The following is a 25,280-nucleotide window of genomic DNA, read 5'->3' as shown; positions in this document are numbered from 1 at the left end:
GAAAAAGCACAAGGCACCAGAGAGCCCAGACAGTCCTAAATTCTTTGTAAAAACGGGACAGGAATTGGAAAGTGGTAGGACCATTACAGAATGTTGCATCAGAGGGCTTTTAGCCACATCCCAGCTAAGCAAAACATGCCACATGTATTAAATAGTTCTCTGGCATTAAAAAAGAAGAAGAAAGGAAAATGGGTAAGGAAGACTCTTGTGAAAATGAAACACCCTTGCTCCACAGTTCCTAAAGAAAGGCAGAACTCAACTCAGTAGCGGCTGCTCCCAAATCAGGAATCTCAAACCCATCATCAGCTACGGCAGCTGCCACTCTTAATTGCATAATCCTAAACATGTTTATGGGAAGTAAGACCCTCTGACTTTAGTGTGACGTACGACTGCAGCCAAGTAAGTCAGATTTTACGCAAATAAATCCACGCTGATAGGGGCAGCTTTGAATCAGAGGAGGAGATAACACCACAACAGAGAATAAACAGCCACAATATAAGAAATAAGCCTTGTAAGGCATCACTGTGGCTCCCACTCCCAAAGCAAACCTGGTATCTGCCCCAGCAGCTGCATTGAACCAATTTTCCTGGTCAGGTCAGGAAGCAACTTGTGATCAGTGATGACTAAGCCCAAATAGGAGACTGAGATAGAAAGAGAAGCGTTTTCCTCTGGCAACCTACACAACTGCTGTCAGTAAAGGAGTGGCAGGAATCCTGGGCATCTGCCCTTCTATCTTCTATTAGCCTGGAGCAGAGTCTTTTGCTTTGCCAGCGCAGCAGAGAGCCACAGCCCTACAGAAGCCGAAAACAAACAAACGCAACAACCCTTTGCAAGTGAGTCAGGCATGAGCCATTGGCAATGAGGGGAAGAGAGAACCGGGCAGACACATCTGAGGTACCGCCAGCTTGGAAATCGGGGCTGAAACAGTGACAGGGCTCGATCCCAGCAACCGTATTTCACGGGCAGCACTCAGCCTTGGAACACAGGGGACAGACAGCAGTGTTCCTGAGCATGTGCAGAGTTTGAACGCCTTGCCCCTAAGGCTGGTGGGTGGTGGGTAGGGGAGAAGGTGAAAGTGGGGGCTCCCAGATCAGAGGCAGTCTTGCCTCTTGGCATTTCCCTCCCCCCCTTGCAAGCAGCCGCTGGCCCACCCGCCAGCAGGCAGACCACCCCTCTGAGGCCTAACCCCCCCCCCTTTGCGGCAGGACCACCCTGCTGCAACGAAAACACTCTGCCAGAGATTGGAGGGGGGGGCATATCCATTATGAAAACCAATCGCCGTATTCCGAAAAGGCAGAAAGAAAGGCAACCTACCTGCTGCTTTTTCAGGAACAGCCTCGTAGGATGGATGGCTAGCCACGCATGCGCAAATGGCTCGCGCTATCACTTCCTCGCCGCCGGTGTTCCCCCCCTCCCTCTCCAACGAGGCGGCGCCGGCGGCCGTTCCCGACTGGAAGGGAAAACAAACCTCCTTCTAAGCTCCTCCCAATCCTGCCGCGGCCCCTTTAAATCCAACATGGTGCAGGACGCGCTTAGGGAGATCCTCCCTATCTCTTAAGGGCGCGGAGAGGGGGCGGGGAGTTTTCGGTCAGGTGACCGCGAAGAACTTAACCCGTCAAGCCTCGCCAGTTGAGTTTCCTTCGCAGAAACGAGGGAAAGGAGGAGTCATGTCCCGTGTCCGCCATTCAGACGTTCGCTTCGTTGCTTTGCCCCTTATTTCCAAGGCCTTTCCAAATCCCTTCACTTTTTAATTTTTTTATTAAGTTTTTTATTTATGCTTTTCAAATTTATACATTTCATTAGTTTTACAATCAATATTTCAAAAATTGACTTCCTTCCCCCTCTTTTCTGCAGTTCCTAAAATTTATTTTTAATAACTTCTGCATATCCAAGTTCATTTAACTTGCTCATTTATTTATCTACTGTAAATATATACTCTTATAAAACTGCAGGTTATTACATTAGTCCTGCCAATGTTTTTATCTGTTTACAATTTATCTGTAAATATTCAATAAACCATTTCCATTCTTTTATAAAAAGTTTGTTATCTTGATTTCTTATTCTTCCGGTTAAGTTTTGCCATTTCTGCAAATTCCATAAGTTTTTGTATCCATTCTTCCATTCCTGGGACTTTTGCTTCTTTCCACTTTGGGGCAAGTAACATTATTGCTGCTGTAGTAGCATACATAAATAAATTTCTATACAATTTAGGTAGTTCTGTCCCCATAATTACCATAATTTCTTTTGAAAAATGATGATGTTATTTATTTATTTATTTATTTATTTATTTATTTATAATATGACTTACAATGATTTATTTTCAAGAAAGCAAAGCAAGGATGAAAGGAAAATGAAATAAACCACCACGGCAAGAGCAGCTGGTGAATAAGCAATAAGCGTTCTCACATAGTTTTCCAAATATATCTCCCCTGAATGAAAACGGCACCCTACCCCTTCACTAGATTGATAATCATATAGTTTTATTATTTTAATAATATTTTTAATAGTGACAATAACTTACTACTCTTGCACATATATACAGCCTTTCCTCTAAGGAACTCAAGGCGGTGTGTGTGGTTCTTTCCCTCTTAGCTTACCCTCACAACAGCCAGGTGAGGTAGGCCAGGCAGAGAGAGAGAAAGAGAGAGATAATGGATATAAATTATTGTAATGGAGATACAAAAATCTGGATCACTATAAGAGATGCAGAAGGAAAAGACTAACAATAAGACCCACAAAGGAGAGGAGGGAAGTCCAGGAGATTCTTTGGAATCTTGTTTTTATATAGTATGTTGTTGTGTGAATGTAAATTTTAATAAGGAAAATCAAATAAATTTAGAAAAGAGAGTGTGCTTCATGGCTGTGGGGTGGCAATAGGGTTTGAGGCTAGGCCTCCATAGCCCTAACATGGCATGCTAACAACTGCACCACACAGTCTCTCCAGGATCAGCCCTCAATACCTTGCCAATCACCCTGAAAAGCTGCTTCTTGGGCTTGTCAGTTTCATTCCAAGCCTCCTAATCTTTTCGAGGTAGCAGCATTCATCAGGTGAATGCTTTCCTTGCACGGAGCTGGGGAAAAGTTTCGCCTGCCGAGTTTCTGCCTCCCCGTCCAGCAGCTTTAAAAGCACAGGAGCTCAGCTGCGTGTGCAACTTTGACAATTCAAGTCTCCTACATGAAAAATGAAACAAGAGACATTATTCAGAGCCTAGCAAAAGCAATGACAAACCTAGACAGCATCTTAAAAAGCAGAGACATCACCTTGCCAACAAAGGTCCGTATAGTTAAAGCCATGGTTTTCCCAGTAGTGATGTATGGAAGTGAGAGCTGGACCATAAAGAAGGCTGATGGCCGAAGAATTGATGCTTTTGAATTATGGTGCTGGAGGAAACTCTTGAGAGTCCCATGGACTGCAAGAAGATCAAACGCATCCATTCTTAAGGAAATCAGCCCTGAGTGCTCACTGGAAGGACAGATCCTGAAGCTGAGGCTCCAATACTTTGGCCACCTCATGAGAAGAGAAGACTCCCTGGAAAAGACCCCGATATTGGGAAAGATTGAGGGCACAAGGAGAAGGGGACGACAGAGGATGAGATGGTTGGACAGTGTTCTCAAAGCTACCAGCATGAGTTTGACCAAACTGCGGGAGGCAGTGGAAGACAGGAGTGCCTGGCGTGCTCTGGTTCAGGGGGTCACGAAGAGTCGGACACGACTAAACGACTAAACAACAACAGCTTTTCATTGGGTTTCTAGAGCAGTTGAGGTGTTACCTTTATGTACTATTATTATTATTATTAGCAAAATAATGTGTGAAACAAGGATTTCTGAGTCCTGCCCGCAGCAGTATTAAGCAGTACTAAAGTGGCCCTCCAGATGTTGTTGGACTACAACTCCCAACCTCCTTCACGGGGAACCTGCAGCCCAACCAGCACCTGGGGGACCCCGTTCTTCCCCATCCCTTTTATGGATTCTCGGCCCCTCTTACGTCAAAGCAAAACTGGAGCTCCGCCCAGGACTGGCGTGCGCATGCTCGGTGGGCTCCGGAAGGCAGAATGGAGGCACAGGACTAGTGGCGTGGGACCTAATTCTGGGTGAGTGGAGGCGGCCTCAATGTCTCCTCATTCCCGGTGTCGCATTGAGCATGGCCATAATGCCTGCCTGAAAAACATATCCGTTCCGGGGTGGGATATAGTTTCCTGGAAAGCCTTGTTAGTTAGACCCCTGCAGCTGCCGGAGACGTTTCTCTGCAAAAGCCCTCCTCCTCCAGCTGCAATATACTTTGCAGGGATTTCTTGGAAGTAAGGGCTGCTGAAACCAGACTCCGATCCTGGGTTCGGATCGGAGTCCAGTGGTGCAACCCCTATACGTACCTACTCGGAGGTAAGACCCGTTAAACTCAACGGGACTTACGACCAGGCAAGTGGGCGGAGAGGACTGCCGCTTAGGCGCGTTTCTTGCAATTAAGGCTGCTGTCCTGTGCCCTTGAACATCGTGAAATTTACATTTGTGTAAACTGGGTGTCATGTTGCACAAGAGACTGCTGTTGTTCCAAATGTCCTGCCCTGTCACAATCCTTCATTCTAACCCCTTGGGTCGGGGTGGGGTATTACTGGTGGTATTCACATAAATTTTACTCAAGAGTAGGTAAAGGTAAAGGGACCCCTGCCTGTACGGGCCAGTCTTGCCAGACTCTAGGATTGTGCGCTCATCTCACTCCATAGGCTGGGAGCCAGCGCTGTCCGCAGACACTTCCGGGTCATGTGGCCAGTGTGACAAGCTGCATCTGGCGAGCCAGCGCAGCACATGGAACGCCGTTTACCTTCCCGCTGGTAAGCGGTACCTATTTATCTACTTGCACTTTGACGTGCTTTCGAACTGCTAGGTTGGCAGGCGCTGGGACCGAACAACGGGAGCGCACCCCGCCACAGGGATTCGAACCGCCGACCATGCGATCGGCAAGTCCTAGGCGCTGAGGTTTTACCCACAGCGCCACCCGCGTCCCATGTCTACTCAAGAGTACTCCCCTTTAAACTAATGGACCTAACTTAGGCATGTTCATTAACTTCAGGGGGAGGGATGGCTCAGTCAGTAGAGCATGAGACTCTTTAATATCTATACTCTGAGAAAAAACTTGGCTGAATTGCTACCCGACGCATCTCAGAAAAGCTCTTTGAGTGTTTTTCCTTTAATTATCAGGCACAATAATTAGAGGGGAATAATAAAGCGGGTGGCGCTGTGGTCTAAACCGCTGAGCCTAGGGCTTGCCGATCGGAAGGTCGGCGGTTCGAATCCCTGCGGTTCAAATCCCCACGACTGGGTAAGCTTCCGTCGCTTTGTCCCTGCTCCTGCCAACCTAGCAGTTCGAAAGCACTTCAAAGTGCAAGTAGATAAATAGGTACCACTCCGGCGGAAAGGTAAACGGTGTTTCCGTGCGCTGCTCTGGTTTCGCCAGAAGCGGCTTAGTCATGTTGGTCACATGACCCGGAAAAACTGTCTGCGGACAAACGTCGGCTCCCTCGGCCAGTAAAGCGAGATGAGCACCGCAACCCCAGAGTCGTCCGCGACTGGACTTAACTGTCAGGGGTCCTTTACCTTTACCTTTAATAAAGACTTGTGATGGTCCCCTCTCCCCCAGATGAGGAAATCACTGCTCCTGAGCTGTCCTAGAATCTGTTTGCTAACAGTGTTACTTAGAAGTAACCATTCAGTGAGGGTTACTCAAGTTGGTGTAGGATTGCAGCCTAAGAATGGGAATGCAAGCACGATGACACTCTTCCCATTGCCACCCATAAATTTTCTTGTGATTCAAAGCAATTTCACACACTCTGCATGTATATTTCATCCTGTTTTATACATTGAAATGCTTTCCTTAGAGAGACACCTCACAAGTTTTCTTACAACTCTAGGGATGCTGCTTTGGAATAAGATGGTTCAAGATTCTCCCCAGTTCCAGTTATCTATGTTTTGGTGGCATAATGTGTAGAGCAAGCATAGGGAACCTGTGGCCTCTAGACATTGGGCTACAACTCCCATCATCCCTGCTGGCTGGGGAGATAGAATTGGGAGTTCAACACCATCTGAATGGCCACAGGTTCCCCATCCTTGAAGTAGTGTCAGTTAGTACCTGGGAAAGCTGGGTTTGGATCCTGAATCACTAGGTGACCTTGGGCCAATCACCACCTCTCCCCCTAACATCTCTTACAGGCTTGTGAGAATCAAATGGAACAAACCCCACCGTAAGCTTCTTGGAGAATGGGTTAGATTTTATTTTTTTTACGGAACAAATAAAATCATAAATGATTGTTTTTACCTTTCCCCCTAGGAGTAGTGGAACTTACCCAGCAAAGCTTCCTGTCTGTTTTGTGTTAATGATTTTTATTGCTTACATCACTTCACATATATCAGTCAACTAATAATACTTCTGTTCTTCCCCATCTCTGCAGCAGGAACAGGTGTTATTGATAATGGCTGTATCTAGCTTGATCCGGAGCTTTGGGTCCCTGCTGTTGTCCTCAAGTCCTCGTCTCTCCCAGGTACAGCAGCCACGTTGATCAGTTTCTTATCTTTTTCCACTGTGGGTATATTATTGCATGCACTGTGTGTATAGAATGTCCTCTCTCTGGATAGAATTTTGCTGTGGACCTTGCAGCGCAATTAAACTTGCTTATTTTCCTGACACCAAGGCCTTAAATTAAGCTTGGAATTATCAGGGCTCAGCCTAGAAATCAGTTCCGTTTTTGTTGTTGCTGTTTGTTTTAGGATTTGACCAAATGATGCATGCAGATATAATAAGGAAAAATTCTTATGAGCATTTGTTTTCTGCTCTCCTGAGTAATAGCAACCAACATCCCTCTCCCCCCAAAATTCTGAAAGTAGGGAGAACAGTGTTTTGGCTTGGAGGTTGTGACATCTAATACAGGATTCAGTCCCAACCCCTTCCACCACAAAGCACCACAAACTTTTCAAGTGTTTTTGACCCTGTGTTTTGCAACAACTGCTGCATTTTTAACACGTTGCAGTGGGATAATTTTTTCAGATCTTTTCTGATAAGATTGTCACTGCATTTTAAGGCCACATTTCCAAAGCACAATAGACAGCAAAGGATTGTGAGATTATGGCCTAGATTGGGGTTACCAACCTTTTTAAGACCATGGGCACATTCAGACCAAAAATGGACAGAGAACACACCCTTAAAAGCCCATAGAGCTGAAAGAGGAAGGGGGGGAAGGGCCACTCTTCCAACTTCCTCCTTCAGCTCTATCTCCTTTACAAAGGAGAAAAAGATAGTCTTTCTCACCACCTCAGGATTGAGGGAGCAGTGATTGTGGAGGACAAAGATGTTTTGTGGACACTAAGGGAAGACCATGCTAGAGACTTCTGGCGTAGATCTAATTCAAACACACCCTGAACATAGGAATTAGGGTAGAAAATTCAGTTCATGATGCTTGATTTCCGCCTTTCCTAGATACCTGTGCCTCCCAAGCCCACCTGCCTTGCTGGCCTTGTCCATGCATACCGTGAAATCAGCACCTCTGCTGTTCTATCTACCTCCGATCCACTGTGGAAATGCAGGATCAAGTATACCACAAAGCCCATCAGCATGAAAAAGACAGGAGGGCGCGACCACACAGGTATGTCTGCAGCCCCTCACAGCTGGACTGCGCTCAAGTGAGCGAAGGCAACCTCCTCTGTCAGGAGAGACCAAGTAGGGAAAAAAGCCAAGTCTTCTGATGCTGTTCTCCTATGGCAAGGGAATTTCTTTTTAAAAAACAACAACACAGTTTTTGTTTTAAATCTTTAGACTACATTAAGGCAGGTGTGGGCAACCTTTCTTCTGTTGAGGGCCATATTCTCTCAAGGACAACTTGTTAGGGGCCGAATACTGGCAGCAAGATGGGAATGTGCTAACTAGGCTTTGGGCAGGAGGTAGGAGGGCTCTAGGACCCTACGAGAGCCCTTACGCCTCTTCCCAAAACCAGGCACATAATTGGGAAGGCAGTGGGAGTCCAACAATGGCTCTGAGAATGAGATGTTGGATTAGATGGGCTCTTGGCCTGATCCAGCAGGTTCTTTTTATGTTCTTGGAACTGCTTTTTAACTGAAGGTGCTGAGGACCAAGCCTTGGAACTTCTAGACACAAAGCTTGTGCACTGCCACTGAACTGTGACCCACCTCAAAGAAAATGGTGGATGCCAAGCTCCAGTTAGGAGGAGATATGTTCTTCCGATCATTATGCTTAGTATTTGTATCGTGCGTTTCGAGTGTACAAAGGACTTCACATAAAGTAATTCTTACAACAACCCAGTAGGCCAGCGTAGCATTATCCAGGGTAGTTATCTCCATGTTACACAAGGGGGATTGGAACCGGAACAAAGAGGACGATAGTTTTCTTAATGCCACTGATTGAACTCATGGGTGAGGTGAGAATTTCCAGATCATAGCTGCACCAGGGCTCTCTAATATTTTTATTTTGGGGATTCATCGATTCAAATAAGAAATGCTCGAGTCAACTATCGAAATACAGTGGTGCCTCGCAAGACGAAAAGAATCCGTTCCGCGAGTCTCTTCGTCTTGCGGTTTTTTCGTCTTGCAAAGCAAGCCCATTAGCGGCTTAGCGGATCAGCTGATAAGCGGCTTAGCGGATCAGCTGTTAAGCGGCTTAGCGGCTTAGCGGATCAGCTGATAAGCGGCTTAGCGGCTTAGAAAAAGGGGGGGAAAGGGAAAAAACCCCGCAGGAACTCGCAAGACATTTTCGTCTTGCAAAGCAAGCCCATAGGAAATTTGTTTTGCGAAGCACCTCCAAAACGGAAAACCCTTTCGTCTAGCGGGTTTTCCATCTTGCGAGGCATTCGTCTTGCGGGGCACCACTGTATTAACGAAGCAACTTTACAATAAGGACTCTTAGCTAAACATATTGTATTGTTCCCAAGTCAATATGAATAACAATGTGGGCATCTTTTGGTTTCTGTTTCTAATTCTCAAGTTAATTCCCGCTTCCCCCCACCCCACCAAGGGTATACTAACCACCATGAGGACTAGATACTTGCTTTTTGAAACCTGGAAGCTTTTAGTCTTGTTTCAGGTTTTACCTTTGGCCAGACCTAATTTCTGACCGCTTTCATAGAGATAGGGTGGTTGCTGGGAAGTATTTTTATCTATCCATTTGACTGCAATGTGTGATGCTGAATGAGCTCCATGTCCGTCACAAGGTCGTATCCGGGTGCATAGAATTGGAGGCGGGCGTAAGCAGCGCTACCGCATGATTGATTTCCGAAGGTTGAACTATGAAGCTGGACAAGAGCCTGGTTTCTTTGAGGAGAAAGTGGTTCAGGTGCGGTACGACCCATGCAGGTGAGTAGCAGACACATGGTCTGGAGACTGTGGTGGTTTTTTTTCCTTTTTGATACTTGGGAATGAGACTGACAGCTTAGGCTGACCATGCCCTCTTGGTATCTCTTTGTTATTGCCCACGGCAGATCTGCAGACATAGCTCTCGTGGCTGGAGGGAAGAGGAGACGGTGGATCATTGCGACAGAAAACATGCAGGCTGGTGACATCCTCAAAACTTCAGGACAAATTGGCAGGATGGCAGGTAAATCTGGAGGATGGTGTCCCGTTCTGGGTGCCACATTTTACGAAGGACGTTGACCAGCTGGGTAATGCAAGTGGCAAGGACTCTGAAAAAACCAAGGCCCACGAATAGTTCTTAAGAGCTGAGTAGGTTTAGTCTGGAGAAGAGAAGCTTTCAGAGGAGGGAGGGTAGCTCTCTTCAAGTATTTGAAGGGCTGTCTTTCAGAAGATGGGAGCAGGCTCAGTCTCTGTTGTTCCAGAGCGTAGGGCTCGAACTAATGTGTGGAAATTGCAGGGAAGCAGATTTCCTAACAGTAAGAACAGTTTTGACAGTGGAACAGGCAGTGGCTCCGTCTGCGCCATACATTTAATGCAGTATCATGACGCTTTAAAGGGTTACGGCTTCCCCCAAAGAATCCTGGGAACTGTAGTTTGTTGAGGGTGCCTAAAGTTATTAGGACATCCACTTTTTCCTCCCTGCACAATATCAATAACTGCATTGATTTTTAACTCTATTTTTATTGCTGCTTTTATTTCTTAATCTGTAGTTGAATTTGATGTAATGCACTAAAATGCAGTAAGAGGTGAAAGCAGCAATAATGATACAGTTAAAACACATACAGCATCTACGCATAGCACATCACAATTGCTACAATGGACGTCAAAAGCATTTAAGTGGTCCACCAAGACCACCAGCAATTTTCAAGTGATCCATGGGGGAAAAATATTGAGGAACCACTGTTTAAATGTACAGGGAAGCATTAGCATCCGAAGCTCTGTTCTCACTCCCACCCTTACATTGGATGGCCCTGTATCCATAGCAGGGCCTTTTCAGTGGTGGCACCAACATTGTGCGTGACATTCCTTGTGCTTGTCCACCTGCCGAAGGAGGACAGACTGAGGCTGCACACTTGGGCCTTAGTTCTACTTGGAGTTTTTGTGCCTTGGCTGTTTTCGGTGTGAATACGGTGGTGGAATTTATTTATTTATTGTCTTCCAGTGTCGGCTAACGAAGGAGATGCCTATCCAGTTGGGGCTCTGCCAGTAGGGACCCTGATCAACAATTTAGAGAGCCATCCCGGGAAAGGAGCACAGTATATTCGAGCAGCAGGTCAGCACCAGATCAAGGCCAGAAACAACTTTGAGGGAGGTAGCAAATCTGGGCAGGTGATCAGAATCAAGACAGTTGCCTCCTTTTCCTCCCTTCCTTTTCAACTAAAGGAGAAGGTTAAATCTGTTGGAACAAATGGAGTCTGTGTCCCAAAAGAATCTTATTCTGCCTCCTTACACACACACTCCCCCTTTTTTATAGGAGCTGCCCCTTTTTATTCTTATTTAAGGATTTATAAACTGCTTCACAACAGAATGTTTCTAATGCGGTGTAAATCTTTTGTGTTTTTTTTAAAATGAATATTTATTAGCATTTTTAAAAACAAGACAAAAACAAAAATAGACAAAAGATAACAAAAATACAAAAATACAAAACTTACAAACAATTAAAAACACATAAAGTTTCAATTACTTATTTTCATTTAACTTGTTTCTCAGACCTCCTCACACCTCCCCTTCTTGTATTCCAATTTAAATTATTAGCTCAGCAAGACCTTATTGCTTATTTCTCAACTTTAACTTAATAATTTATTTTAGCATGTTGTTATTTCACTTTTCCTCTTTTCTTCCATTCCATATTCTTCCATATTCTCAATTTATTTTTGCAAACGTTATTTTCATTTAATTTAAACCATTTTAAAAACCAATTTTAGGTTATCCAAACTTAAACATCAATATTTATACATCATCACTCATTCTTAAACATTTTTCTAAAGTCGAGCAAAATTTCCCTTCCACGGCTTTCCCCATTTTCATACAAATAGCGAAACAAAAATAAAAACAGAACAAATTATAATTATATACCCTTTGGATTCCCAAACTCCACCCCATATAAAGTAAATCTTTTGGGGAAGTCTCCATTGGTAGTCCCCCATTCATTCAGTGTTGTGGGCCCCAGCCTGTGGTACCACCTCCCGACTGAACCTTGCTGAACTTCAGGCACACAGCAGAAAATACTTTCTTATTCCAGTAGGCATTCTAAGCTTTATGATCAGACATCCCCAAACTCTGCCCTCCTGCTGTTTTGGGACTACAATTCCCATCATCCCTGACCACTGGTCCTGTTAGCTAGGGATGATGGGAGTTGTAGTCCCAAGACAGCTGGAGGGCTGAGTTTGGGGATGCCTGCTTTATGATGAACTTCTTACTGTTTTATTCTCTGTATGTTGTTGTTGTTTGTATACTGCTTAGAAATGCTAATGATTATTATATAAATGCCTTGAATTTTTTTAAAAAAGGGACCCACACTGCTTTGTGGGAGATCAGGATCTGGCCAGCAGTTTCTAAAGAAGCTTATGGGGAATTCGCTTCCTTGCTGCTTCCAGTAAATGTGAGCTGGGCTGAGTCAAAGCATACTGAAGCCCTGCTGATGCCTTGTTCTTGCTTCCAGGCACATGTGGCGTGATACTAAGGAAGGTGAACGAGACAGTCATCATCCAGTTACCCTCCAAGAGGCAAATGCAGGTAAACAATTTGGGATGCAACAGAGATGCAACCACCTCTGAGGATGGTTAATTATCCTGTCACTCCTAATGCAGAGAAGCAGCAGAAGTGGCTTTCCTCAGAGGACAGTGGTTTGAAGGAGGCAAGTCCAGAGCAGCAAATCATGCAGAGACGCAACAGGCAGCCTCAGCCTGTTGTAAGACAAAGTACAGTGGTACCTCGGGTTAAGTACTTAATTTGTTCCGGAGGTCCGTTCTTAACCTGAATCTGTTCTTAACCTGAAGCACCACTTTAGCTAATGGAGCCTCCTGCTGCTGCTGCGCCGCCGGAGCACGATTTCTGTTCTCATCCTAAAGCAAAGTTCTTAACCCGAGGTAATATTTCTGGGTTGGCGGAGTCTGTAACCTGAAGCGTATGTAACCTGAAGCGTATGTAACCCGAGGTATCACTGTATATGCCGCCACGTGGCAGATGGCATCTGCTCGCTGACCCATTCATATGGCAGCCTTCTTCAACCTGGTGCCCACCAGATGTTTTGGACTACAGTTCCTATCAGACCTGGCTGGCGTTGCCAGTGGTCAAGTGGGAGTTGTAATCCAAGAAAATACGGAGGCCACCTGGTTGTATTGGTTGTATTGTTTGGGCCTTCTGTGCTGAACCAAGTTGTCAATAATAATAATAATAATAATAATAATAATTTTTTATTTATACCCCGCCCTTCCTGGTTCGGAAAACCGGGATCAGGGCGGCTAACAACAAATTTAAAACACTTAATTGATGCAACAAAAAACAGCATAAAATACAATATAAAACATGAATAACAATAAATTCAGGATTCAAAAATCAATTTAGGGGGGAAATCCATCCAATAAACATTAGATGATCACCACGGTTAGCTGGCTAAATTAGTCCTATTTGGGCCAGCGAGGAAACCAGGGGAAATTAGCTGTGGGTTCCCAGAGTGGGTAATCTTCATAAAAAGGGGAGGGAAGGAAGGGGAATAAAAGATCAGGCTAAGTTCAAATTGAAAGCCAGGCAGATTAGCTCTGTCTTACAGGCCCTGCGGAAGGAAGTTAAATCCAGAAAGATCCAGCAACATGTAAAAATCGAGGGTGTAATGACGTATGAAGCTTCTAACGTTATCATTGCTCAGTCTACACTTTCCCACATAGGTTTTGTACGAGTTAGGCAATGTGTCTACTGAGGTTCTTCACCCCTGATTTGTATTCCTGCTCCATAACCTTTCTCACTCTTACAGGTGATGGAGACCTGCATGGCAACAGTGGGCCGCGTTTCCAACGTTGACCACAACAAGCGGATCATCGGGAAGGCTGGTCGGAACCGGTGGTTAGGGAAGCGGCCCAAGAGTGGCCTGTGGCATCGCAAAGGGGGATGGGCGGGCCGCAAGATCAGGCCCCTCCCACCCATGAAGAGCTATGTCAACATCCCATCAGCGTCTGCACACGTTTGATGCCTGTGTCTGTGTTGTCAATGATTCTGTAGGATTCTGTCAATAAAGGCTATCCTCTCTGACATGTAAACTCGGCTAAGGTTGCAGAGTACATCCCTTGTTGTTGTTTGTTAATTTATTTACCGCTTATATGCCAAAATGGCCTCTGTTGTTTAGTCGTTTAGTTGTGTCTGACTCTTTGTGACCCCATGGACCAGAGCACGCCAGGCACTCCTGTCTTCCACTGCCTCCTGCAGTTTGGTCAAACTCCTGCTGGTAGCCTCGAGAACACTGTCCAACCATCTCGTCCTCTGTCATCCCCTTCTCCTTGTGCCCTCCATCTTTCCCAACATCAGGGTCTTTTCCAGGGAGTCTTCTCTTCTCATGAGGTGGCCTAAGTATTGGAGCCTCAGCTTCAGGATCTGTCTTTCCAGTGAGCACTCAGGGCTGATTTCCTTCAGAATGAATAGATTTGATCTTCTTGCAGTCCACGGGACTCTCAAGCATCTCCTCCAGCACCATAATTCAAAACCATCAATTCTTTGGCAATCAGCCTTCTTTATGGTCCAGCTCTCACTTCCATACATCACTACTGGGAAAACCATAGCTTTAACTATATGGGCCTTTGTTGGCAAGGTGATGTCTCTGCTTTATAGATTACAGCTATAAAATCAGTACAATTGCAGTGGGGCATTAAAGCACCCTCAGTTAAAATATATAACAAAACAGGATTTAATAGCATAACCATTTTAAGAGTTAAAATAATAACATCAGAAATTGGTTCAGGGGAATGCTTGCCCAAACAAGTGTGTCTTCAGGAGCCCTCAGAATGCCAATACTGATGTGGGCATCTCATTTCAGCACGGAGGGCATGAAAAAGCCTGCCTCTCTGTTACCATAAACTGATAATCGTACAGTTCTGGCAAAATGGGCGATTGTTGAAAGAATACCGTAAATCCCACTGGAGAGAACAGTTTACTGGGGCTGACACACTAAACAACCTAGTCCTAGTCAGAATTGGGAGGATCTGAACCCATTTAAATTGGTGTGCTTAGGTTTAACTGACTCAGTACGGAATCCGATTGTTAGGGTAATGTGGGCAGATTGTGATGCAGTACGGAAAAAAATTGTGGTAGAGCGATGCCTTAATTAGGATTAACTAAAACGTCACCCCAAAATAGCAAGTGTGCTTTCACCTCCAGACCAGAACCCTTATGGTTAGAGGTTCAGCAAAACATAGGGGGTGGGTAGGGAAGGGGGATAAGAAAATCTGGGCATGATTCAGGAGTAAAAGCCTGCATCTTGTTGAGAGTCTTGAGATGCAATGAAAATGTTGGGAATCTGACATACAGTAATAGATATAGGTAGTGCTCAGAGCCATTACCACAAGCAAATGGCTCATTTGACCTTGCACCTGTGATTACCTTGCCCATGGGGTGAATTAGGCTGAAGGAAATTGAACCCTTTTTATGCCCAGCTGCTCCAACAAATGTTAGACTGAATTAGGCTGCATTGCTACACTCATTTACCTGGGAGAAAGCCTTGTGGAAATCAGTGGGACTTACCATTGAGTAGACCCATACAGAATTGCAGCGTCAAGTGTCTGCTAGATGCAAAATGAATTTCATGATGCAGAGAGGCTGCAGAATAGCAATGGCAATTCTGCATGTTCAAAAATATAAAACTTTGCATTAATACCTGTGGCATCTTACCTGTTTACTCAAAAGTATGTCTCAGTTGTGCTCCATGGGGGCTGTTCCTCAGTGAGTACACAGAGGATTGCAGTTTTAATACCTCTTAGTAGGGAGCAAATCTCATTGAACTTATTGGGCAAAACAAAAAAAATTCCTTCCAGTAGCACCTTAAAGACCAACTAAGTCAGTTCTTGGTATGAGCTTTCGTGTCCATGCACACTTCTTCAGATACACTGAAACAGAAGTTTCCAGACCCTTCTATATAGTGAGAAGGTGGGGAGGGGTATTACGACTCTTAACGACTGCAATAGGTCTGTAAGACCTATTGCAGTCGTTAAGAGTCGTCAACAGGCTCATCACAGCTATCTGCCAATCACCCATTCCCACCACCCTTCTGAGTAATACCCCTCCCCACCTTCTCACTATATAGAAGGGTCTGGAAACTTCTGTTTCAGTGTATCTGAAGAAGTGTGCATGCACACGAAAGCTCATACCAAGAACTGACTTAGTTGGTCTTTAAGGTGCTACTGGAAGGAATTTTTTTGTTTTGACTATGGCAGACCAACACGGCTACCTATCTGTAACTGAACTTATTGGGATTTGCATCTGAGCAGACATGTATATAGGACTGCCCTGTAGGCACCCCTAATACGGTTGACACACCTCAGGTGAGGCATGATGATGACATCTTTTACTATGGTAAAATATTTTTATTGCCCATCCCAGGGATGGGGACTCACTGAAGTTACATATGTGTTCACAAGCATCCACATGTTTGCACACTCATGCAAAAATAATTCTTTATCCAACTGATTTATAATCCCAGCTGCTTTAGAAAGCCCAGTGTGGGTTTCAATTCTGTTTTTAGTCCATTGTATTGCAGGGCTCTAAACTTCCTGTATTTTTTTAAAAAAATACGGCTGTTGTTTATTTTTTTAAAGTAATATTATTGTTTTATCTTTTTCGGCCAACCCGCTTTTGAGAAGTTCGCCTCCCTCTTGCAATCAGGAGGCATATAAATTTAATGAAGCAAACAATTAAAGAATATAAGCAAAAGGGGGGAAATGCATAAATAATACGCTTTAATCCAACAAAGCAAAAAAAAAAAAAAAACAATAAAGGAAGGGGGAATAAAAAGAGATATTTTGTTCCATCTGTTCTTTGCAATGAGACGCTCCGCGAAAGTAGTAAGTTTGCCTCGCGACGGCAGCCGTAGTGCGTCAGTGGGAAGGCGGGACACGAGCAGGAAAGGCGGAAGAGGTGAGGCAGCTGCTAGGCTGGATAAAGTAAGGGAGGCTGCCGACAAGGCTCGCCCGCCCGAAGGGTTGCGGGTAGTTGTTGCTGTTGTTGTTTTGCGTATGTGTATTCATGTTGTGAGGGTTTTTTTGGAGGGGCGGGTTACGAGTGAGGTTAGCCTATAATCTCGAGGCTTCCGGCGGGATCGAACCCGCAGCTGTCGAGCGTCCAAGGCTCGCGCGCCTCCTGCGTTCCATGGGGACCCCGGCCCCTGCCGTCGCTTCAGGAGACCCCGTGGGAACGGGGCAGCATTGGCGACAGGTGGCCGAGCCCGAGCTGCAGCTGCAGCGCGGCGCAGCGTTATCAGATATATATGATTGTTGTTGTTGTTTAGTCGTGTCCGACTCTTCATGACCCCCTGGACCAGAGCACGCCAGGCACTTCTGTCTTCCACTGCCTCCCGTAGTTGGGCCAAACTCATTCTGGGAGCTTCGAGAACACTGTCCAACCATCTCGTCCTCTGTCGTCCCCTTCTCCTTGTGCCCTCCATCTTTCCCAACATCAGGGTCTTTTCCAGGGAGTCTTCTCTTCTCATGAGGTGGCCAAAGTATTGGAGCCTCAGCTTCAGGATCTGTCCTTCCAGTGAGCACTCAGAGCTGATTTCCTTCAGAATGGAGAGGTTTGATCTTCTTGCAGTCCATGGGACTCTCAAGAGTTTCCTCCAGTACCATAATTCAAAACCATCAATTCTTTGGCAATCAGCCTTCTTTATGGTCCAGCTCTCACTTCCATACATCACTACTGGGGAAACCATAGCTTTAACTATACGGACCTTTGTTGGCAAGGTGATGTCTCTGCTTTTTAAGATGCTGTCTAGGTTTGATATATGATAACGTGTGTGTAGTGCAGTCTCATTTTATCATCTATCTATACCTTATCATTATTTTGTTTATTTATTAAATCTATAAAGGTAAAGGTACCCCTGCCCGTACGGGCCAGTCTTGCCAGACTCTAGGGTTGTCCGCTCATCTCACTCTATAGGCCGGGAGCCAGCGCTGTCCGCAGACACTTCCGGGTCACGTGGCCAGTGTGACAAGCTGAATGTGGCAAGCCAGCAGCGCAGCACACGGAACACCGTTTACCTTCCCGCTGGTAAGCGGTCCCTATTTATCTACTTGCACCCGGGGGTGCTTTCGAACTGCTAGGCTGGCAGGCGCTGGGACCGAACGACGGGAGCGCACCCCGCCGCGGGGATTCGAACCGCCGACCATGCGATCGGCAAGTCCTAGGCGCTGAGGTTTTACCCACAGCGCCACCCGCGTCCCTATACACACATAGTCAGAGCCTCACATAGTCAGAGCCTCGCCGTAAGCTTTGCAGCCAGCGCAAAAATAAATCTAAATATCAAAAGGAGCCCAATTCATTGGATACAACATTTGCAGGCTCAAGCCCTGATAGATTTGGACGTCTTTATGGTGCTGCCCTTTCTCTCTCTGCTACAAACACAGCTGCTCCTCTGGATGGCATCCTAACAGTACTTTTTGAGTGCTTTTTAACTAGAAGCTGATCTCAACTGAAAAGTGTTTGGGTAGAATATGCTATATGGGATAGACTGGCAAGATCCCACGCTGGCACGTGCAAGCTAGCACATTTGCGCAGCCCTATGGGATGCGGATGGCGCTGTGGGTTTAACCACAGAGCCTAGGACTTGCCGATCAAAAGGTTGGCGGTTCGAATCCCTGCGACGAGGTGAGCTCCCGTTGCTCGGTCCCTGCTCCTGCCAACCTAGCAGTTCGAAAGCACGTCAGAGTGCAAGTAGATAAATAGGTACCGCTGCGGCTGGAAAGTAAACAGTGTTTCCGTGCGCTGCTCTGGTTTGCCAGAAGCGGCTTAGTCATGCAGGCCACATGACCCGGAAGCTGTACGCTGGCTCCCTCGGCCAATAAAGCGAGATGAGCGCCGCAACCCCAGAGTCGGTCATGACTGGACCTAATGGTCAGGGGTCCCTTTACCTTTATGGCAGCCGTGGTTTTCAAACATTTTGGGTGGCGGGCGGGTGTCCCTGGTATTCCTCAAGAAGGACGTCTTTAACAGGTTTGTTGAAGGATGCCCATCTTACAGACCTTGAACTGTGATGTGAAGCTGCAAAGAGGATTCTTCTTTAATAAAGAAAGATGTGGTCTTCATAATTCCTTAAATAAAAATGTAGTTTAGGTGCATAATCTTTCATAGACTATTCCAGTTAGTGTTAGATGCTGAAATGAATAGAACAAAATTTTTAAGGCCGTTTTTAACCTCAGCTAGCTGTTGTGCATCATTTATAATTACAACCTGCCTGTGTCTTGCATAGATCCAAACCAGCCTGTCTTCAAAACAAATGAAAACTGCTTGTTGAATCATTAAAATAACACCTCCAAAATCAACAGTAGTGTGGTACCTTTTATCTTTACCTATACACCACAAAATTGTGTGCAGGCTTTCAGGTTCATTAGATTTCTTTTTCAGGCTGGATGTTAATTAAAAGAGAATATAAAAACATGCTGCCTAACAAGATGACATAAGCCCCATGTGTGGTTTGTCTTCCAATGGAGTGTAGAAGTTGTTGACCCAATTAGGTTAGATTGTGCTATATCTCCACCTGTACAACAAGATCACTGAAATGAAATAGTAACAGGCAGTCTCCCTTTGAAAATATATAAGCTAGCAAGTTATTCACATCTGTCTCTAGGACAAATACTTGTCCAAGATAGGTTGCTTATAAGTGGGGGAAATGGATGTAAGAGTAGAAGACAGCAAGCACAGAATAATTTGAGGGAGAACACATGCTTAAATTCCAGTGTAGCATTAGGTCACACCTCATTAGATTACAACAGCTTTCACTTTTGTGCTGTGTTGACAGTGAATTACTTTTTGCCCAGCTTCATCTATGGTCACGAAGTCTGTACTGAACTAAAATTTCTCTATAGAGAAGTATACTGAAGAGAAGTATACTTCAGTCGGATTTCCATTAGGAGACAATAAAGTTCTATAGGTCTTCTTGAAACCCTTTGGTATGGAACAGCTTGTCCATATTCCAGAATGCTATCTTTAGAAACAAATAATTAGTGCAAACTGTTATAGATGCATGTTCACTGTCAGGCTTCCTGACATTCACAAAATATGTTGGCCCTGGTTGAAGTTGTTTGAAGGGGCAGCCCAAGTTGGCATGAGTGGATATAAGAACATAAAAATAGCCCAACTGGATCAGGCGAGTGACTCATCTCATCCATCGTTTTGTTCTCACAATGGCCAACCAGATGCCTATGGGAAGCCCAAAGCAGGGTCTTGGTACAACAGCACTCTCCCCATGTGTGATTGTCAGCAACTAGCATTCAGAAGCATACTGCATCTGACAATGTAGTAGAACCTACTACTAGTAGTAATCATTGATACTTATATCTTTCATAAATTTTCTTAATTCTCTTTTTCACCCATCCCAGTTGGTACCCATTGCTTCCTTTGGCCACAGTGAATTCCATAGTTTAAATATACTACTACTACTACTGCTGCTGTTGCTGCTGCTGCTGCTGCTGCTGCTGCTACTACTACTACTACTAATTATTATTTGTACTTCGCTCTCCCTGGCCGGAGCCGGGTTCAGATAACATCATATACGGTAAATAACACAGTACAGTGGTGCCTCGCAAGACGAAAAGAATCCGTTCCGCGAGTCTCTTCGTCTTGCGGTTTTTTTGTCTTGCAAAGCAACCCTATTAGCGGCTTAGCGGATTAGCGCTATTAGCGGCTTAGCGGCTATTAGTGGCTAAGCAGCTATTAGCGGCTTAGCGGCTTAGAAAAAGGGGGGGAAAGCGAAAAAAATCGCAAGACTCGCAAGACGTTTTCGTCTTGTGAAGCAAGCCCATAGAGAAATTTGTCTTGCGAAGCGCCTCGAAAACGGAAAACCCTTTAGTCTAGCGGGTTTTTCGTCTTGCGAGGCATTCGTCTTGCGGGGCACCACTGTATACATAAAAACAGGCATCAATTAAAATACACCTTAAAATTAATTCAGACAAATTAAAATATGCACTGTGTGAAGAAGTTCATTTCTTTTGTCTGCCCTGAATCTTCCCATGTTCAGCTTCATTGCATGGTCCAGAGTTTTAGTATTCTGAGATCCAGTAGGAAGAGAGGTAACTCCAACAAGGATCTCGGCTATTTGCCGAGTTTGAGGAATGTGTCATCTTCCTTGGGTAGTAGTTTCTAACAGCACACTGAACATGCCGTAGTTGTGTCTCAAAGCAATGTTCCTGTATTTTGGGCTGTCTTACTCAACGTTTCTATAGTCCTCTATTTAGAGGTGGTTCCAGAGGTCGTGACCTGCTTCTCTCTGTACTGGCAGGTGCTTTCCCTGTCATGGTGATTGAGAGGCAAAATGGGAATGTGTTAGTGCATCTGGGACCCAAGATTCAGAGCTATCCTGAGGAGTTAATCCGGCAGCGTCGAGGTCACAATGGGCACGTTGAATATCTGATTCGCTGGAACCTGGAAAATGGTACAGGAAGTAGGCCTGGCACCTGTTCAGCAGAGAGCAGCATGGAGAATTTCCTGATGTGGATGTCGGCAGATGATGCCTATGCCAACTGCCCAACACTCTTAGGCAAGAAGACACCCAAGGGAGAGCGTTCACGCAGAATATTCCCTCCCGATGTCACGTTGGATGAAGCATCTCTTTCGGAGATGAAGGCCGATGTCAGGAACCTGGTGCAGCGGGCTGCTTGGCAAATGGCCAGCCCCACAGTCCCTCAGTCCTCCATTCTGAACACCATTCAAGTGCTCAGTGCTTATGCCAGTATTGGCTCATTGATGGGGGTCTTCAAGGAAACGGGTGCCCTCAGTCTGCTGATGAAGATGCTGTGTAATGAGGAGGAGCAGATCCGTTGCAGCGCAGGCAAGATCCTGAGGGCTCTGGCTTCGCACGATGCAGGTGAGACTCAGAAGATTTGTTCTTTTTTAGGGACTGACTCCAGCTATGATGCAATTCCTGTCTAAGGACTACACTAGCCCTTTGTATTTAATACACAGGGTTTTTAAAAATGCAACTAGCATCAGATGGTATGCGTGTACTGATAATTATCAAGATTGCAGCATGCATGAACAGATATTTAATCCTTTCCTCCTGTGCAGCAGTCCTGAAGGAAAGTCCTCCTCTCAAGCTGGTGTTTGCAGACTCATTGGTGTCAAGGGTGGGATGGGGGAAAGGTTTCTCCTAATAGAAATACTAATTTTAGAGGAGGGATATCCCTCAGTCCATTCCTCAGTTATAGGGTGACTGTCAGTTATGATTCCCAAGGCCATATTAGGGCACTGGCTTTATTTTAAATGATGAGGAATCCGTTTGCATTTGATGAATGCACCTCACAGTTGCAAAAAGGGACACCCCAGACATTTTCTTGCCTGGAACCTAGTATGCACATTTCTGCCTCGAGCATGAAGAGCTGCTCTGTGTGGGCAGAAGCATTTTGCCAGTCCCACTATGCCATACTTTGGCTTAGAGTAAGGTCATTACTCCCGTCTTTCGGTCCCAGCTCCTGCCCACCTAGCAGTTTGAAAGCACCCTTAAGTGCAAGTAGATAAATAGGTACCACTTTCTAGCGGGAAGGTAAATGGCGTTTCTGTGTGCTGCGCTGGTGAAGGCTCGCCAGAGCAGCTTTGTCACGCTGGCCACATGACCCGGAAGTGTCTGCGGAAAGCGCTGGCTCCCGGCCTCTAGAGTGAGATGGGTGCGCAACCCTAGAGTCTGTCAAGACTGGCCCGTACGGGCAGGGGTACCTTTACCTTGACCTTTAAGGTCATTAACTGCTTCCTGACTTAGTTTTTTGTTAAGAGTTAATCCCCTGAGCCTCATTCTGTAAGCTGCTACTTGGAATTGCCTCATTTTATGTATTCTATTGCGTATGTCAGTGTGAAAGAACCGACCCCCCATCTTACTATGGAGACGGGAGTTCTGTGAGGAAGAAGATGCTTTAGTACACATGCAAAGGAAGCACCATATTAGATATCTCTGGTTTCAGGAAGCCGAGCCTATGTCCTCTTGTCCCTGAGCCGGCAGGATGGCATTGAACAACACATGGACTTCGACAGCCGCTACACCCTCCTCGAGCTGTTTGCAGAAACAACATCCTCAGAAGAGCACTGCATGTCCCTTGAGGGGATCCCCCTTCCACAGGTATTAACTGACCTAGATGGGGCTGCTTCCAGTACAGGTCTGGAGGTATATTCAGGGGGGGGGTGGGGTGGGCGAGATAATTGTGAAGTAACCTGGAGAGAGGTCCAGCGCCGAGGGCCTTCTGGCAGTTTCCTCGCTGCAAGAAGCCAAGTTACAGGGATCCAGGCAGAGGGCCTTCTCGGTAGTGGCGCCCGCCCTGTGGAATGCCCTCCCACCAGATGTCAAAGAGAAAAATAACTACCAAACTTTTAGAAGACATCTGAAGGCAGCCCTGTTTAGGGAAGCTTTTAATGTTTATTAGGTTATTGTATTTTAGTGTTCTGTTGGAAGCTGCTCAGAGTGGCTGGGGAAACCCAGCCAGGTGGGTGGGGTACAAATAAATTATTATTATTATCATTATTATTGTTATTATTAGTTTATTTATTGAAGGCAGGGGGACAAGGGCACGGAGATCTCCCCATTACTTTATTTATATCCTCTCTATTTGCACGTTCAAGGTGCCACACAAAATCAGCCTTGCAAAAAGCATCACCAACCCTGAATATGTTTTGGACTGCTCTTCCGAGCCCGTCACAGCGAGCGGTCAGGGCTGATGAGAGTTAAAAGTCTAAAATAATTTGGAGAGCTGGGAAAGGCTGATTTAAATCAAGGAACTTTAAATAATGGTCTCCATCAGCAAGGAAGAAAAGGCCGCTTTAAATAATGGATGTGAATCAAGTTTACATGGCTATTTCTTCATAGTTCTTCATCTTCTTCCCTGCTCCAGATTCCAGGGAAGCTGCTGTTTTCTCTGGTGAAGCGCTACCTATATGCCACCTCCCTCGTGGACAAACACCATAGCACCACAGACCCGGGAGGGGAGCATGCAGCCTCTGAGCCCTTCAGTTCGTGCTCCGGGGACAGCAAAAGGCTGCAGCGCGAGTTTGACTTCAGCATGGCCATGGCCAGCCTTGTTTCAGAGCTGGTGCAGGCCATGGGCTGGGATCGCGGTTGGCAGTTCCGGACCCTCAGCAGGAAGCCGCCCTGGGCAGCTCAGTCTATCTTCCAGTCCCAGGCTCCCAGTGGCACCACCGTCCTGCCAGCCGCTCGGCTCCCCCAGAAGGAGACTGGCACTTTCAAGCTGCGCTCGGCCTTCCCCAGTCGCAACAGCTACGTGGAGTACGTGCAGGAGAATTTGGTGCGGGGCATGCGCGTGCGCATGTTGGAAGACTACGAGAAAGTCTGTGCGGGAGACGAAGGCGAGTTCCTTCAGAGCAATGACGGCACGCCACCCATCCAGGTATTGCTGAGTTTGGGGGCAAAGTTGGGAGAGGGGAACATCCTGGCTTCTGGGACCCAGGCGTTGCCGTACCCACCTTTCTCAACCTGTGGGTCCCCAGATGTTGTTGAACTACAACTCCCATCACCCCTAGCTAGCAAGGCCAGAGCTCAGGGATGATGGGAGTTGTAGTCCAACAACATCTGGGGACCCACAGGTTGAGAACCACTGCCGTAAGCTATGGAATTTTGATGTTTGGGGATCTCGTTGGGTTTCTGAAGCTGTTCTGGCCTTGGTGGTATGAGCAGCAGAATCAGCACTGTGTCAAGAGGAGGGTTTTGTTCTGACTGGGGTGGGCCTCTCTGTTGTACAGCCCGGACCCTGAGGTCCAGCACCGAGGGCCTTCTGGCAGTTCACTCATTGTGAGATGAGAGGTTACAGGGAACCAGGCAGAGGACCTTCTCAGTAGTGGCACCTGCCCTGTGGAACGCCCTCCCGTCAGATGTCAAGGAAATCAGCAACTACCTGACTATTTCATCTGAAAACAGACCTGTATCAGGAAGTTTTTAATGTGTGGTGTTTTACTGTGCTTTTAAAATTTTGTTGGAAGCCGCCCAGAGTGGCTGGGGCAACCCTTTCAGATGGGTGGCATATAAACAATAAATCATTATGGCTGCTGAATTGTATAAGGGGCAAGGTCAAATTGCTTGCAGGACAAGTAGGCGGAGTCTTCTTCTTTTTTAAGTTGGCCCCTGTTTGTTTCCAGGTTTACTGGGAGTCTCTGGGCCGCACATACTGGGTGCATTGGCACATGGTTGAGATCATTGGTTCCTCAGGGCATGCAGATGAGAAAGCCCAAGAAAAGTTAACCAGCCTTACAGCTTCTCTGAGACGGGACACAGGTAAGGCAGTGCTGGGATGCTATAATAAATAATAATAATAATAATAATTTTTAATTTATATCCTGGTTCAAAAACCAGGCTCAGGGCGGCTAACAACAAATTTTTAAAACTTAGTTGTAAAAGCAGCATAAAATACAGTATAAAAACATGAATAACAATAAAATTCAAAGTTCAGAAATCAATTTAGGGGAAATCCATCTAATATGCATAATTAGATGATCACCAGGGCTAGCTGACTGAATTAGTCCTACTTGAGCCAGCGAGGAGGCCAGGGAAGAATTAGCTGTGGGGTCTCAGAGAGGGTAATCTTCATAAAAGGGGAGGGAAGAGAAGGGAAATAAAAGATCAGGCTGAATTCAGATTAAAGGCCAGGCGGAATAGCTCTGTTTTACAGGCCCAACGGAAGGAGGTT

General features: G+C 45.9%; 3 protein-coding genes across 10 annotated transcripts in view; 2 read left to right on the top strand and 1 right to left on the bottom strand.

Annotated features, from left to right (window-relative positions):
- KLC4 (kinesin light chain 4) overlaps positions 1–1,572 on the bottom strand; it is a 65,566-nt gene extending 63,994 nt beyond the window's left edge. For 4 of the 5 annotated variants that reach the window (XM_079968682.1, XM_079968686.1, XM_079968687.1 and 1 more), the window contains exon 1: positions 1,315–1,462. The gene's annotated coding sequence lies outside the window, so the exon portion shown is untranslated. The other variant, XM_079968685.1, reaches the window with a different exon arrangement.
- Positions 1,573–3,976: 2,404 nt separating this feature from the next.
- Positions 3,977–13,667, top strand: MRPL2 (mitochondrial ribosomal protein L2). Its single transcript, XM_079968983.1, has 8 exons — positions 3,977–4,091; positions 6,444–6,533; positions 7,466–7,631; positions 9,210–9,351; positions 9,477–9,592; positions 10,571–10,681; positions 12,071–12,144; positions 13,382–13,667. The coding sequence occupies exons 2-8, from the start codon at positions 6,465–6,467 to the stop codon at positions 13,592–13,594; spliced, it is 891 nt and encodes a 296-aa protein (XP_079825109.1). The 5' UTR covers positions 3,977–4,091; positions 6,444–6,464; the 3' UTR covers positions 13,595–13,667.
- Positions 13,668–16,433: 2,766 nt separating this feature from the next.
- Positions 16,434–25,280, top strand: part of LOC307211649 (cullin-9-like) — a gene marked incomplete at its 5' end in the record, with an annotated part of 39,094 nt that continues 30,247 nt past the window's right edge. The window contains 5 exons of one of the 4 annotated variants that reach the window (XM_079968382.1): positions 16,434–16,527; positions 20,882–21,466; positions 22,554–22,708; positions 23,475–23,987; positions 24,733–24,868. In XM_079968382.1, the coding sequence (XP_079824508.1) occupies positions 16,434–16,527; positions 20,882–21,466; positions 22,554–22,708; positions 23,475–23,987; positions 24,733–24,868 (1,483 nt within the window). The other 3 variants (XM_079968383.1, XM_079968384.1, XM_079968385.1) reach the window with 3 other exon arrangements.

The sequence above is a fragment of the Podarcis cretensis genome (genome assembly GCF_951804945.1).
Source record: "Podarcis cretensis genome assembly, chromosome: 3".
NCBI classification, from domain to species: domain Eukaryota; kingdom Metazoa; phylum Chordata; class Lepidosauria; order Squamata; family Lacertidae; genus Podarcis; species Podarcis cretensis.
This window is presented reverse-complemented; position numbering and strand designations above follow the sequence as displayed.